General features: G+C 41.8%; 1 protein-coding gene across 1 annotated transcript in view; it reads right to left on the bottom strand.

The window, feature by feature from the left end:
• Nucleotides 1-16471, bottom strand: part of ARFGEF3 (ARFGEF family member 3) — a 169745-nt gene that overhangs the window by 11110 nt on the left and 142164 nt on the right. Inside the window, exons 25-31 of the mRNA XM_052645866.1 lie at nt 11541-11644; nt 9709-9853; nt 6776-6904; nt 4620-4796; nt 2977-3091; nt 1995-2097; nt 1689-1820 (exon numbers count right to left, since the gene is read on the bottom strand). Of these exons, the coding sequence (XP_052501826.1) occupies nt 1689-1820; nt 1995-2097; nt 2977-3091; nt 4620-4796; nt 6776-6904; nt 9709-9853; nt 11541-11644 (905 nt within the window). The remainder of the gene's footprint in view (nt 1-1688; nt 1821-1994; nt 2098-2976; nt 3092-4619; nt 4797-6775; nt 6905-9708; nt 9854-11540; nt 11645-16471) is intronic.

Here is a 16471-nt window from a genome sequence, read left to right as displayed (position 1 = left end):
CAACTCTTGTGACCCCATGGACTGTAGGCCACCAGGCTCCTCTGTCCATGGGATTTTCCAGGCAAGAATACTAGAGTGGGTTGCCATTTCCTTCTCCAGGGGATCTTCTGGCCCCAGGAATTGAAACCGGGTCTCCTGCATTGCAGGCCGATTCTTTACCGAGCTATGAGGGAAGCCCCAAATTTTGTTAAATTATCATAATTGAATATGGGGTTACCTGAAGAGTGAATATGGGAGGAAGGTTTATGACAGAAGAAGAAAGAAATATTAGGAAATGAAAGATTCACTAGCTGCTCTTCTCCATTAGTAATCTATTTCAGAATAGGATTCCATTTTCTTGCTATGTGGTAAGATGTGGTTGAAAAGACCATTGGAGTCACATGGGAAAATTCCCCATCTAGCCAGCCGGGATGGTTTCCTACTTGGAGAAACCGCCCCTCTGGAGGCCCACCCTCTTGCCTTCCCTTATGGTTCCTGGTCAGACTCACTGCTGAGGGGAGGGATGCGCTCAGCAGATGAAAGCAAAGCTGAAGGTGGGAGGTTTTTGTCCCATGCGCTGAGCTGAGCTGAGGAGAACACAGATTTGACAAGAGACTTCTCCACTGACAATGTGAACGTGACTGAGTTCTTTACATTGATTGATAGGGCATCCTGGGTTATCAGTGTGCTGAGGGGAGATTCTCTTAAGAAGTTAAATAGATTTTGTAGAGAAAGGGAACTTTTGAAGATAAACCCCAACTCACTTTATTTTCCTAGTGCATATGCATTTTTAAACACTTGTATATATAAATTATCTTCTGCACAGGAAAACACAATTCAAATATGTCTATTGCTAATTCATGATAGAATTTAGCCAATCAATAGTGGTTTGGAATTTAGTCCATTTTTGTTCTTCTCTATTATGAATAGAACTGTTACGAATATACATGAATTAATGTATACTACTGATGAAAGCCCCATGCAGGGTTTCTTAGAGGCAGATTGACAGGTCACTTAAGTTTCTGAGTGCATATCTGTGGCCCATGATAAAGCTAAGGCCTTCTGTGATTCATTGACCCAACAAACATTTACCAAGTGCCTTCTATCTGCCCTGCTCCAGGACTGCCAAGAAAAGTATACAGAATATATTCTCTGCTCCTGGCTTGGCTTACAACCAATATTTATGAATTCTGCCATGTGTTAGGAAGAAAAAGTCACTTGTACATGGTGATTCCTGCATGGACAAGTACATTTTAATTTTACTGGGTTGTTAACATTCTACTCAAATTTATTAAGCAACTTGTAAATGTTAAGCTCTATGCTCCTTATGGGAGATACAGGAAAAAACAAACAAGTTTGCCCTCCTAACTTAAGCACTCATAGTTGAGGATTAACAACAATATTGCAGTAAATATTTAAAAGGAAGGCAAGCAAATTATACATGGAGTGCAGTGTCCAGGTGGAAAAGGACCCCATGTGATCAGGATGCTGGAGGATGTCACAAGCTAGAGATGGTGAGAGGACCTTAATGCTGTTGATTGGGTTCAAGTTGTTTCTAGTAAAGATCAGCACTGCTCAGAGGTCAGAGCCAGAAGGTTTATGTCCCCAAGGGAAAGAAAGGCAGTTTGGTGATGCACAGCCTTTGAGAAGGACCTCCAACAGCATCTCAAGCTTCCTGAGCCCCTGAGATCAAAAGCCCCCGCCCTTACCTGCTGAGCCATGGCTCGGATGCGCCAGTACTCGGCCTCGGCACTTGGGGAGGTGGATGGGGCGGCCACCCTCACCTGGCAGCCCTCCCCGCTGAAGCTCTCGGTGCCACTGTGGAAGCAGCCCAGCAGGTCCTAGGGAGCAACACAGTGGACGTTTGCTGGGTGCGCATGGCTCCAGGCCCTGTCGTAGATCTGATACTGCCACAGAGTCTGGGACAAAGTACTGCCATGCCTGCCTGCCTCGTTCTCTCCCAGTGAGACCGCCTCCTAGGAGGCAGGCGCCCTGCTCTCTCCTGAGTGGCTCACCTTCACCGGCTTGAGCGTGGCCGAGAAGGCGTCCTGCAGGGCACAGCAGGCCAGCCTCCACATCTCCTCCGTGAACACGGGGCCCGCTGTCACGAGGACGTACCTGCCGGGAGGAACAAATCTTGCAATCAGCCATTTTAATGTCACAAAAGGTAGGTCCTTCCCAGCGAGCGCCTAGATTTAGTCTACAGTTTCCCTATAAGACTTGCGATTTTTTGTCTTTGTGTTTTGGACTCTCTGCCCATCTGGTATGCCATTGTCCCACTATTTCCTAACCTGCTGCTGCTAAGTCACTTCAGTTGTGTCCGGCTTTGTGTGACCCCATAGACAGCAGCACCCGAGGCTCCACCGTCCCTGGGATTCTCCAGGCAAGATGCTGGATATAAAAATGGACCCCCATTACAAACAGGCCAATGTTTAAACTTTAGGATCGCATGTAAGACTGTATATATATATATATATTCTATACTAATTTCCCCATTCTAGGCCTGTTTTCCACTGCTCCTCTACACATAGCAAAACAAAACCCCCTTGTCAGTTGTAATTCTTACCTCTATGTATTTGTTCATGCTATTCCTCTGCTTACAAAGTCACCACCTATCAGAAGCTTACCCACCTTGGGAGCGCTGACCACGTATCATTACCTCAGAAAGCTCCTGGCAACCGCCCTGCTCCCCAGGCTTCTTGTCCTTTCATTGCCTTTCCAGTTCCCCCTCACTGTTATCACTCTCCCCATGACTCTGCCTGTTCTGTCCTTTAGAACAGGTTATATGCTCCCTAAGGGTAGGTACCTTGGTCACATCACTTTCTGGGCAGTAGAGTACCCTGTTTAATGACTTCCACAATATCTATTTGCCAACTGAATGAAATGAAGAATTAGTAGCATAGTCATTTTTATATATAAAAAGTAGATTGCTGCCACAACAGAATTTAATTTCCCTGGACTTCATAATAAAAACTGTAGAGGAAACCTTCTTCTCACCGAATACAGGAGCAGCCTACTCGGGAGATGGTTTCCGTGGGCTTGGCTACACATGCTACCAGTAGCTCGAAGAGGTCCTTCAGCATGGTGTTGATCATGCTCTCATACCTGATGTCTACAAGGAAATCAAAGTGAGACTGCATTCAATGGTACTGCAAAGGAATGGGCTGAATAGCGAAAGAGGGAAGGCTGAGTGTGAAAAACATACAGAAATATCAAGAAAATAGAACAATGAGAAAAATGGCCATAACAACCAAAATAAAACACCCATTACAACACAAAGTTTCATGGATTTTTATCTAATCTTGGCTTGTTCCATCTGTTTCTGGATATATCAAGATGAAATGCATGAGGCTGACTTTTCAAAGTATATAATTGATCTACTTAAGCAGAATAGAACATATACTATTATATAGATTGAATACTAACTAGTAAAATATGTTAATTCTTAAAGGGAAAGATAAACATTCCTTCCTGCTGCTAGTTGATTTATTAATATATTTAATTAAATGCTCTTAGTAAACAAAATATCTTGTATTAACTACCACTTCTTGAACCTTTTCAGTTTGGCTTCAGTCTGCATACTGTCCCCAGACTAAAGAAAAGACCTTCCAAAATCACATTCTGTTTTCCACAAAGTCTTTGCGATGCAACACAACCAATTCTCAGGAGAATCTGCAAGGATCCTGAGCTGGGCAAAGCCCTGACCTGGACAGAAACACTACCCCTAGGGATGTGGTTAGTGGCTGCATGTGTTTCTCTTCTTTTTCAATCGGTGTGTTTTGTGCTTAATAGAGACCCCATTTCTTATCTTTGCTTTCTGACCCTCCTTTGGGGTCAAGTCCTCATGAGTTTCTCTAACCTTACCTCTTCGTTCATACAATTCTATACAACACCTTTCCCCTATAACCTCTAGAGCGAGCAGCAATATTTCTCCTGTTCCCACATTTCCAGATCTTTCCAAGGCAAGAATCATGAACAAGAATCCATATTTCACAAATATTACTCCATCGGTACAACAGCTGACAGATTTCTCTTGCCTCTAGCTCCCTCTCCATCTGCTGACTTCGGCATATTATCCACCCTACACTTCTAAATCTTTTCCAAAGTGCCACAGACATTAAGACTTCTCTCTTCACCCCTTATCTGTTAAGTAACTTCCTGTCCATAATTTGAGCCTTTCCTAAAACCCCCTCCCCAGATGCAACAGGATAATGGAATATATCCTTCCCTTACCCCCAGGCTATAAATATATTTCAATTTCTTACATATCAATACTTGAACTAGCCTTCCCTCTCCTAATGCATAGATATCCTAGACCTTGTTAGGTGTTTTATCTTTTGCGTGTGTGCTAAATTGTGTGCAACTCTTTGTGACCCCATGGACTATCCAGCTCCTCTGACCGAGGAGGACAGGTAAGAATACTGGAGTGGATTGCCATGCCTTCCTCCAGAGGATCTTCCCAATCCAGGGATCGAACCTGTGTTTCATGTCTGCTGCATAAGGCTGGCAACGACCATGTAATTCTATCTTAATAATTTCCAGGACTAAAATCACACACTGGTCTTTACTAGGCACTTTTAGACAACAATGCTGTCTACTAAATGACGACTCAGTATGAGCTGCTCTGGTACCACAGATACCTGAGTGGATAAAGCTCTGAATGTGCTCCACCACCAGCTCACAGGACAGACCAATGGCATGCTTGAAGTTAGCCGAGGCAATGTCCCAGTAAGAATGGTCTTTATGGCTACGGCGAAGCCAAAGAGACATCACAGGAAGGAGAAGGTGAACAACTGCATAGATGCCAAACCCTGGTCCTGAAAAAGAAAAGCCAGTGTCAGAACTGTGATCTTAGCACCTCCCCTGCAATAAAAGGGAAGCTCTCTGCCATCTCATGGCCCTGCCTATCTCTTTTGAAGGAGCTCCCCATTGTCTGAGAAGGATCAGGGAAAAGGAATTTACCACTGACTGGGGAATATAGGGTCTTCAGTGACATTTTTCTTTTTTGTTTCTGCATGATTTTAATTACACAAGGAATACACAAATATACTCACTACAAATTCAAATAATGCTGATGAAGCTAAAGCATCACTTATCAATTCCTTAGTCCCCAGACATAAACATACAATACACATGCATACGGTTTGTACCCTTTAAACTGTAAGTACATATATATATATGAAAAGAGGAATATAGTTTTATTACTTTTTATAAATGGGATATTGTAAACCTTGGTCTGTATGATTATTTTGCCCTTAACAGTATGTGTCAGAGATCATTCTTTGTCAGCAAATTTAGATATTCCTCATTTTTATTACTATATTCTGTTGTAAATTACTCAAACTGTATATGCATTAGTTTAGTTATCCATTCCCTTACTAATGGACATTTAAGAGGTTTCTATATTTTGCTTTACGAACAATGCCATAGTAAGAATCTTTGTGGAAATGTTGATAGATTTTAAAAATTCTGATTACAAAAGCAAGGTATGCTTTTTATCATAAATACAGAAAACATGAGAATATGAAGGAGGAAAATATTTTGATGTGTTTCCTTCTAGTACTTTTTGAATGTATTATGTCTGGGTATCTGTATTTATAAATGCTTCTCATAAAGTTGAGATTGTGCTACACACTATATATATATTTTAACATAGTGCCTTTTAAGTAATCATTCATGTCATTAAATACTATGCACAAATATTCATTTTAATGCTTATAGAATGTTACATGCTTTTACCATAATTAACCCATTTATGTTGTTCATAATTATTTTGGTATTCAAGATGCTTCAGCAATTTTCATTATGTATATAGATTTTTATCTTCATTACTATTAATTTCCTCTTAATAGATTTCTAGAAGTAGAATTATTAGGCTGCTTCACCCACACTTAGAAGAAAATGGCACTGGCCAATAAAATAGATTTCAAATAATGCCATATAATTCATTCTATAAAATATCTGCTTATTCTTAGATAGAAAATCTTTAACTTTTTAATGCATAGGAGTAGTCATAATGTTTCTCCCAGAAATAATTCTGATATAAATTTTGTTAATGGATCTTAAAATAGTATCAATTATCAAGTCATCATCAATTTATGTTGAATACAAAGCTCCTCTTATTACTATGGAATTAAACTGGTAGTTTCATTTGTGGTTCTAATTCTAATAGTGAAAACTAAAATTTCTATAAAAGATTTCTTTGATCTTGGGAAAATCTGGCTGATTCAATGTGCATGCTAGCCCTAACTAACTCATTACAAGAAATAAATTCCCAAGGGCCACTTTCTCCCTGTACTATCAGGATAATCACTAGATGTCTTTCCCTAAATCTAATCATCAATTCCCCTTACACAATTAAGATATTGCTATCTATATTATATATACATTTGAGTGGCTGGCTCACATCAATGGTAGATCTGGTGAGCCTTACTGATGCCCTGGGGCTAAGAGTATGTGTGACCCAGGCAAAGAGGAAGGCTGGAACCATGGAACAGAGAAAGCCAGCTGCCTTAAGGGGACACTGATACCAGAGCTTTGGCCTGAATATTGTGGGGTTTAACACATTCAATTAACTGGCCAGCACCCATTATTTATAAATGACCTGGTAGGAAACCCATAAACAGTACGAGGGCACGTCTTAAAAGTCACTGAGTCACAGCCATTAAAAATATATGTATTGAGCCATCTGTTATGCTGTCTAGCATTACAGCAGTGAAACAGACACAGAAATACCTTCCTGGAAAGAGCTATATGTATAAAAATGCCCTGAACAGACAGAAATAGAAATACTTACCAGGTGTTTTGGTAACATCTCTCAACAGCTCAAAGAGCAAATCCAAAGTGGGGGGTTGGTGCTGACGTGGACAGTTGGACACAGCTGCTGTGAGCTGCTCCAAGAGGATGATCCAGACTTCTATCAGACCTGGAAGATAAAAGCAGACCTCTGTGAAATTCAGTCGAGCAATGCATAATCATCACAAGATCACAGTGAACACTATATGTAAAAGGCTTCTGTAAACTGCCAAGCTATAGGGACGTAAGCCGTCACCTCATAAGGCAGCCTTCAGTGCCTATAAATATGGACAAATTGATTTCCTATTCTGACAAAGTCAAAGGAAAAGAAATACTGTTCACATTTCTTCCTTATTCCTCTTCAGGAAGAAGGTGATGTGGTATGTAAGTTCTACTAAATGAAATAATTATATTTGTTGGGAGCTGGGAGTTGGTGATGGATAGAGAGGCCTGGCGTGCTGCGATTCATGGGGTCACAAAGAGTTGGACATGACTGAGCGACTGAACTGAACTGAATGATACAAGTGATGCATCCTTTTAATTCTATCACCTTAATCCTTAAAAAATTTATTATAGATAGATGTATAAACAAAAAGTTGCCATTTTAATATGTGCAATTCAGTGGTATTACTGCAACCATCATTACCATTAATTTCCAAAACTTTTTCATTACTTCAGTAACTGGTAACAATAACTCCGCATTTTCACTCCAGCCCCTGGTAACCTGTGTCTGGCTTATTTCGCTTAGGATAATGTATTCAAGGTACACCCATGGTAGCATGCAGTATAATCTCATTACTTTTTAATGGATGAATTGTATTCCATTGTATGTATATACCACATTTTGTTTGTCGAGGTACAAAAGTGTCTAGAGTAGAATATACAAAACAGCTCATTCTACATTTTGTTTTAATACTTCTAATTGTTCAGCAAAAGAAAACTATGAGAAGATGCAGTTTTTAAATATTCCCACTAAAAAAAACTACTTCCCTAATTTTGAATATCCCTGTTAATAGGAGGCAAAACCTAAGTCATGGACAATAAAAAACTAGGTGATAAAAAATTCTCATGAACCTCAAAATATAAGCGGGGTGGACAAACTAATTAATAGGTTATACAGAGGACAGAAAAACATGTTAAACATTACTATGAGGGGTGCAACCAATAAAATCCAAGAGGAAAACTCTACAGGACAAAAACCTCACTCCTTCAACAAGTAAATTTGAAGAGGAAGATCTATAGATTGACAAGGATTCAAGAGATGGAGCAGACAAGCATGTAATGTAGAGCTCACGTGAATTATGAAAATTAACTGATATATTTAAGAAAACTGGCAAATTGGTTGGGTGATGGGTATATGAAGGTTCCTTATACCATCCTGTCCAGTTTTATATGTGTTTGAAATTTCCATAGGAAAATGGAAAAGCAGTTATTTGCCTTCAGAAACAGGAATAATATCTAAACATATCAATGATAAGGAGTAATTTTTAACACGAACTTAAAGCTTTTATTCTTTTCTCTGATATGTTACATATATAACTTTAAAGCCCTTAATGAATTTATACTGTTGGAAACCTTAGATTGGTGCTTGGCTGAATTTGATCTATTTTCTTGGGTGGCTGGCCTAGAATAAAAAAAGATTAGCAATTTGCAAAAATGGGAAGGGAATGCTCACTGTTACTTGTACAAATGGTTTACAACTGTTTTAAAGACTGTATTATAGACAGGCAACATAAGCTTTTAATTTTCTGGGTTGGAGGTTTAAGATGCTAAGTAAAAATTCTTACCTAATCATTGAAGTGAAACCTCTATCAGGCAACACCTAGCCACTTTCCAACATCTACTTGTTTTCTACGTTAGATATTTATTTGCTGCCATAATTTTCCTAACAACTAGTCTGAAATTGTAAGGTTTTGCTGTTAATGATCCCTATGCAAAACTGGAAAATTTCTAGACATCCCCATAAAGACAGAAGAATTAAAAACAGAAAGTAAATTGAAAAAATCTTTCCCCAAAAGTCCTTTTACAAGGGTTTGAAACACCTATGCCCAGATATTAGATCCCTAGAAGGATATCATTTCCATTTTTAGGTATAGAAACAGGACAGAGTAATCTGGATTAGAAGATAGTAAAAGTGAACAAGAGTGAACCAATCTGAAAATTATCCAGTTACTAGTTTGAACTGGAATTCACAGGAAATTACACAGGAATTAATTTGAAACATTCTTTAAACTTATTCTTTTAATGAGTCTCCAGCTTCACCCAGTCATAAACTGATTCTCTCTTCTGTAATGGCTTAATTTCCCCAGTCTCTAACCAAATAGTCCTATAGGAAGTAATTATATAATGACTGTTTCCTAGAAGGAATTAAAGACAATTACCAGTCATTTTAAGTACCAATGCACCAAATGCAACCACAACCCAATTTGCTAAATTCAAGAGAATTTGGAGTTAGAAATTTTATTCAGTGGAGTCTGCAAATCTACACTGGTTTTAGATGGAGGTAGCCATCTAAAAGGAGGGCTTCCGTGATGGCTCAGACAGTAAAGAATCTGCCTGCAAAGAAGGAGACCTGGGTTCGATCCCTGGCTCAGGAAGATCCCCTGGAGAAGGGAATGGCATCCCACTGCAGTATTCTTTCCTGGAGAATCCCATGGACAGAGGAGCTATAGTCTATGGGATCACAAAGAGTCAGACATGACTGAGCAACTAACACACACACACACACATCCATCTAAAAAGGATGGGTTTGGAGACCTTGATTGTAAAATGTTTTTGAGTCCATGGAAACTTTAGGTAGGCTTGTTCTGTTAGAATTATACATAATAACAATGTAAGTGGATGGTCATTTATGATCTATCAGCTACTGAATTCTTACTTCAGCTTTTGGGAATACAAACATAGCAAAAACCCAGTTTAGCTCAATTAACTTACCAGTGTCATCATCAAAGTCAGACAAGACTGACTCAATTCCATCCTCACTGCTCGCTGACTGCTCCTGAAGTCTTCGGGGCAAGCTAGCAAGTCGCCCACTAAGGAATATTGGCTTCAAGGGCATTTTGTAGATTTTGGCCAACAACTAAATAAAAAAAATACCAAACTGCAATTATATACTGGAAAAAGCTGCACTCTGTTACATCACAACAAAACTATACACAGGTAAGAAAAGGTGGAGAGAAAACCAGAAAAGTTCCCAGTCTAGGAAAGTTTTAAACTTGGCCGTGTTGCAAAGCATAAGGCAGCTTACAAGAGGCATTGATCCTGTGAAGCAGATAAAATAAGAGTCAATGGTAACAAAAAGCTAGAAGATTCTGTGGATACCTTTTCAGTATCTCAATGGCATAGGAGTTTTATAGACTCCTATAAACCTGTGAAGGGAACCCTGAAACATGTTAAGAATTTTTGCCTGTGGGTGAATTGTTCTATGGGGAGCACTGAGAAGAGAGTCTGTAGGCAAATTAGCTATCAGACTCTTATCCTCCTTCCCCCGACTCAACATCAAGGAAATACGGGGCACCTGAGGATGGAGGAATCTGAGGAGAGTGTGGGCAAGATGAAGGCATGAGAAGCAGAGCTAATGGCTGCCCGGGGCCCTGCATTCCTGTCACTATCATCCTGACTCTCCGGCTGTCACTGGGACAAGAAACTCTGTACTTCACGAATTAGAATTGTGCCTGTACTATTTTAGAAATTAGGGAAACAGCTGTGAGCGAGACAGATAGAAATCTAGCCATGTGTGTCTTACAGACATACTCCTTTCACAGATAATATTTCTGACAGAAAGGTTATAGGAAAAATTAGACAGGGGGCTCCTAGAAAGGGTGACCAGATGGGTGGGGGATGTAGGCAGGAAGTAGGTAGATACTTAAGCCCTGGTCTCTCTGAGGAGGTGATGTCTCAGATGAGATTGAACGATCAGGAGCATCGTCCATACAGAGATCCGAGGAGAGAAAATTCCAGGCAGAAGCAACAGCAGTGGCCCCGAGCACTAACAAGTCAGGAATGTCTGAGGGTGAGAAAGGGAGCGTGGCTGTACACAGAGAGAAGGAAGGAGCTGAGGGCGTAGGGGAGCGAGGTCAGGTCACATGGGCCTTATGCAAGCATATGGAGGAGGAAGTCAGGGTGGCGCATCCTTTCTGAAGCACTGGGGCTTAATGCTGTCAAGCCCATCGCCAAGGGAGGGGTTACAGACAGACAGGAGGCGGCCAGGGGACACCCCTGAGAAGACAGGAGAAGCGCTATGGCCAGAGGGTGTCACCGAAGCCTTGAGGAGGAAGGGCTTTGGGGGAGGAGCATCAGATTGTTCCCCTGGCCTGTGACACAGATAAGAACTGGGCTTGGCACAAGGAAGGTCACTGCTCACATTGGCGAGTGATGTTTCACTGGGTTTCTTCACTAGATCCTGACTGCATACCCCTCTCTTACTTTCTTTATGTCTCTCTTCACTGTGTGCAGCCTACTGTCCAGGCTTCGGTCTCATCAGGAAGATTTCCTATGGCCTCAGCCTGACAGAGAGAGATGATGGTAGTTCTTTCATCAGGTATAAATGAGAAGTTTCAGAGACCTCAAAACTCAGCTGTGCATTCTAGTATATTCTCATGACTTTCTTTCTCTGCTTTGTAGAAGGGGTGGGGACCAAAATTTATATTCCAAATCTAAGCCCCACTCTCCTCAGAGACAGCAGAAAGTATTGTTCCTGGGCTTCACAAAGACACCTGTGCCTATTTTGTGAACATCTTCAGAGGCAGGTTTGGGGGTCTGGGTACCTGAGAACAGCGCCGGAGGTAGTCCAGGGCCGGGAGGCACAGGTCTGGGGATGCGGCTCCGGGTCCTGGGACACAGTCTCCGATCTCCTTACAGTCCACCTCCCCTGAAGGCAGCAGGGCGAGACAGAAACAAATATTGTTCATCCCCTTCTAACAGAAGACCTGCCTAGTCACACAGCATTCATTCACCAAATGCCTACTAAAACAGAAAAGAAAAATTACTCTACATTGTATAACCCTGAGAAAGCCCTTTCAGTCAAATTTCCCCCTACATGTGTACACGTTAAATACAGTTGGGGGTCATATAGTACACATCATAACTTGTTGAAATTATTCTCCTCTGTAATTCCTCTTTTCACTAGTCAGTTCAGTTGCCCAGTCTTTGTGACCCCAAGGACTGCAGCACCTCAGGCCTCCCTGTCCATCACCAACTCCCAGAGTTTACTCAGACTCATGTCCATTGAGTCGGTGATGCCATCCAACTATCTCATCCTCTGTTGCCCCTTCTCCTCCCACCTTCCATCTTTCCCAGCATCAGGGTCTTTTCAGATTCCATATCCTGCCACAGTACTTTCAGTGGCTGGAGGGTGTGTGTTTTGTACCTCGGCACACTGTAACTGTAATTTACTTTCCTGGGCCTGCTGCTGATGCTCTGACTTGTGAAGCTTTGATGATAGAGGATGATCTTGGAGACCAGCCATGTGCTGGGCTGGGACAAAGCACTAGGCCCCTCCCCCTTTAGAGAAGGACCTTGTTTGTTGCCAGTGCTCAGCACTAAACAGTAATCATAAATGAAAATTCTGGGAGGATTCGAAACATCTGCAGTTTGGGGGTGGTGACTATACAACTGAACTGACATGATCTATTTTTTGTGTATATATCTAGAAATGTGATCTGCAGAGGACATCTAGATAGTCTTTAAGTAAACAAGTAATTCAGAATTACCATTTTCCTTCTTGCATGATGAATCTATTCCTATACTTTTTAATAAAATCACTCCACAGTACTCTAACTATTTCTAATTATCTACAGTGGTAGTAACTAGCAGCCTCCCTGCAGGTAAACAGACATAATTACTAGGCATTAGCTGAAGTTTAAAGATAAAGAGTCATGTTTCTCAAAAAAGAAGAGAAAACCACTTCTTACGTTTTAGATCAGGGACTGGCAAACTTCTTTTACATATAAATATTTTAGGGTTTGCAGATCACACTGTCTTTGTTGCAACTTCTCAGCTCTGTCACTGTAGCACAAAACAGCCATAGACAAATGACCATGGCTGTGTTTCAATAAAACTTTATTTATAAAAACTCTTGAGTGGATGGGATTGCTCCGTGGGCCATAGTTTGCCAACTCCAAGTTAGATTAACATACCTTACAGTATAAAAACACAGAGAAGTTCAAATTCATGTTGAAATAACCAAGTGGGAATTACAAATAAATTCATTTCTTGACATGTACACACTGCTGCCCTTAGAATGGATAACCAACAAGGACCTACTGTATAGCATATGGAACTCTGTTCAACGTTATGTGGCAGCCTGGATGGGAGGGGAGTTTGGGGGAGAATGGGTACATGTATGTATATGGCTGAGTCCCTTTGCTGTTTACCTGAAACTATCAGAACGTTGTTTATTAATTGGCTAGGGTTCCCAAGTGGTTCAGTGGGTAAAGAATCTGCCTGCAGTGCAGGAGACACGGGCTCGATCCCAGGGTCAGGAAGGTCCCCTGGAAGAGGGCATGGCAACCTGCTCCAGTATCCTTGCCTGGAGAATCCCACGGACAGAGTTGGACATGACTGAAGCGACTGAGCATGCATACTCCAATGTAAAACAAAAAGTAACCCTCCCCCCAAAAATCACAAAACAAATAAATCCATTTCCTATCTTGTTAACCACAACGAATGTTCCAAAGTGTTTTTATCTAGGCTTCTGTGTTACATATCAAAGTCTGTGCCCCCTGGAGACGGGCAGGACACAGCCAGTGTGGCTATATTGGGGCCTCAGAAGGCTGAATGGCTTCATCAACTCAATGGATATGAATTTGAGGAGATGGTGAATGACAGGGAAGCCTGGAGTGCTGCATTCCATGGGGTCGCAAAGAGGCGGACACAACTGTGTGAGTGAACAACAGATGTCCCACTGACCCTAAGCCACACAAATCACTCTGCCTCATAATTCACAGAAAAATTAGAACCTTTTGGTTTTAAATATCCTCAGCTGCACACTGACAATTCTGCAGCTATATTTTCAGACTCCAACCCCCTCCTCAAGATAAGATCTCAAAATTCTGATATCTCCGCTTGAATATTTCATAGACACTCAATGTGTACAAATGTCCAAAGACAGTATTCATGACTTTTCCCTCTCCTCCACTCCTTTTGGATATACTGATTCTGAATAACATCAGCTCTGACAGAGAATTTGAGGAGGGGGGAGTCAGCCTCAGTTCCTTCTCTTTTCAGGCCCCACATCATAGCAGTCCAAGCCCTATTGATCCCACCTCTACAATGTCCTGAATTCCATGCACTCTGCTCGCTCCCAAACTGCTGTACACTGGTCTCTGCCTGCAGCCTCTTATCCTTGCCCACAGGAACATGTGCCTGCCAGAGTTTAGTTTCGAAAACTTCCCTGTGCATTCTCAGTCCCCTGATGTGGCATGCAGGGCCCATTCCAACTCATCGCCCAGGATCCCTCCTCTGTGGGTACCCAACTTTCAGAAAACCTACAGCTCACTCCACCAAGTTCAAAGGTCACTTCTCCTGTGAAGCCTGCATGGGGTCTACTACCCAGCACCCTGTCTCAGCAGCTTGCTTATCTCAGCTTAAATGACTTTTTAAACTAGCATCTATGAAAGTATTCTTACTACTAAACTGTGATTACTGATTTATGTGTCTGTTTCCCAGAAGAGGCAGCAAACCTCTCATAGGCAGGAAGCATGTTTTATTCACTGTGCCAATGTACCGGGCACTTGATTGTTCACTGAACAACAGAATACCAATAATCTGTTTTGTAGTGTTGCACGCATGCGTGTGTTCATGCACGTGTGTGCTCAGTTATGTCTGACTCTTTGCAACCCCAGGGACTGCAGCCCACCAGGCTCCTCTGTTCATGGGATTTCCCAGGCAAGCATACTGGAGTGGGTTGCCATTTCCTCCTCCAGGGGATCTTTCTGAACCAGGGATGGAACCCACATCTCCTGCATTACCACTGATAATGATTCTTAAATGAAATGTAAGACTGTAGAGCACTAGAAAATATTTTAGTCTCTGCCCCCAGTTCCTGGCACAGAGCTCCTGAAAACCTAATTTCCCAAATGATAAGGATACCAGGAGCATCTTTTGTTCTGATGCTTGATCTTTGACTCCAGCTTCAAATATCGTACCCTTGAAGGGCCAACATAAACCAGAAGAAAGCAAATACAAAGGAAAGAAACCATATCAGAATATCTTGTTTTAAATACTTCCTCTGTATTCTCAGGGTGGATTAATGGTATTAATATTTTAAATTATAGAATAGGTTGTTAACTGCTATACTATGGTATTTGAAATTTTAACTCCTTGCATTAAGGGATGTGAGAGGGCTATCTGCAGGTGTAATACTTCTGATGACCTTGGTTTACAGAAACCTCCATCAGTCTTTGAAACTTCTCATGTGACTCCAGTTATTGATTGCTTCTGTTAATGGTAGCTCAGATGGTAAAGCGTCTGTCTGCAATGCAGGAGACCCCAGGTTTGATCGCTGGGTTGGGAAGATTCCCTGGAGAAGGAAATGACAGCCCACTCCAGTATTCTTGCCTGGAAAATCCCATGGACTGCGGAGCCTGATAGGTTACCGTCCATGGGGTCGCAAAGAGTCGGACACAACTGAGTGACTTCACTTTCTTTCCTGATGATGAACTCCCAAACCCCTTGGAATTTCCTGGGTGACAGGATTTTTGTTCTTGGGAGGCAGAGCTTGGTGAGCTCCTGGATGGTGGCTGGTTACCAGAAAGACCATGGGGTGAGAGAAGGGTTGGAAATTGGGTTAATGATTGATCATGCCCACATGATGATGCCTCCATAAAAAAATCCCCAAAGTATGGGGTTCAGAGAGCCTCTGCGTTGCTCAACACGTCTATATGCTGGGAGGAGGGTGTGCCCCAGCTCCATGGGGCAGAAGCTCCTGAGCTTGGGGCTCTTCTGGACCTCACCTTGTATTATCTCTTCACCTGACTGTTCATCTGTATCATTTACCATATGCATTGTTATCTAATAAACTGGTGAATGTATTTCCCTCTCTTCTGTGAGCTGCTCTAACAAATCCTCAAATCCAGGGGGGTGGGGGAATCATGGGAACTACTGATTCGTAGCCAAGTTAGAGTTGTGAGTAACTTGGGGATCCACTACTTGCAACTGTCACGTTAAATGGAGGGGCAGTCACATAGGACTGCGCCCTTAACCTGTGCTAACTCTGGTTAGTGTCAGAGTTGAATTGACCAGTAGGGCACCTGGCTGGTGTCACAGAGAAGTGCTTGGTGTGGGAACAAACCCCAGGCACATCTGGTATCAGAACTCTAGTGAGATAGTACTTGGCAGAGTAAAGGAGAAGCATAGGAGGAAGCGATTTTTTTCTAAATAAGCACTGGATTTTTCTTATTATCTAATGAGAGATCACCTCATGCTTTAAGGTGTTCTTATGATTAAGATACTAAACTATTTGGTTTCTATTTAATGTAGGACAGAGCTTGAAAGGAGGATGCGATGGTTGGATGGCATTACCAATTCAACGGACATGAACTTGGGCAAACTCCAGGAGATGGTGAGGGCCAGGGAGGGCTGGCGTGCTGCAGTCTACAGGGCTGCAAAGAGTAGGACACGACTGAGCGACTGAATAACAATGGAAGAGTTTAAAAAGAGTAAAATCTTACTCTGTTCAAAGAAATCTTCCTCTGAA

This window comes from Budorcas taxicolor, chromosome 9 (genome assembly GCF_023091745.1).
Source record: "Budorcas taxicolor isolate Tak-1 chromosome 9, Takin1.1, whole genome shotgun sequence".
NCBI classification, from domain to species: domain Eukaryota; kingdom Metazoa; phylum Chordata; class Mammalia; order Artiodactyla; family Bovidae; genus Budorcas; species Budorcas taxicolor.
This window is presented reverse-complemented; position numbering and strand designations above follow the sequence as displayed.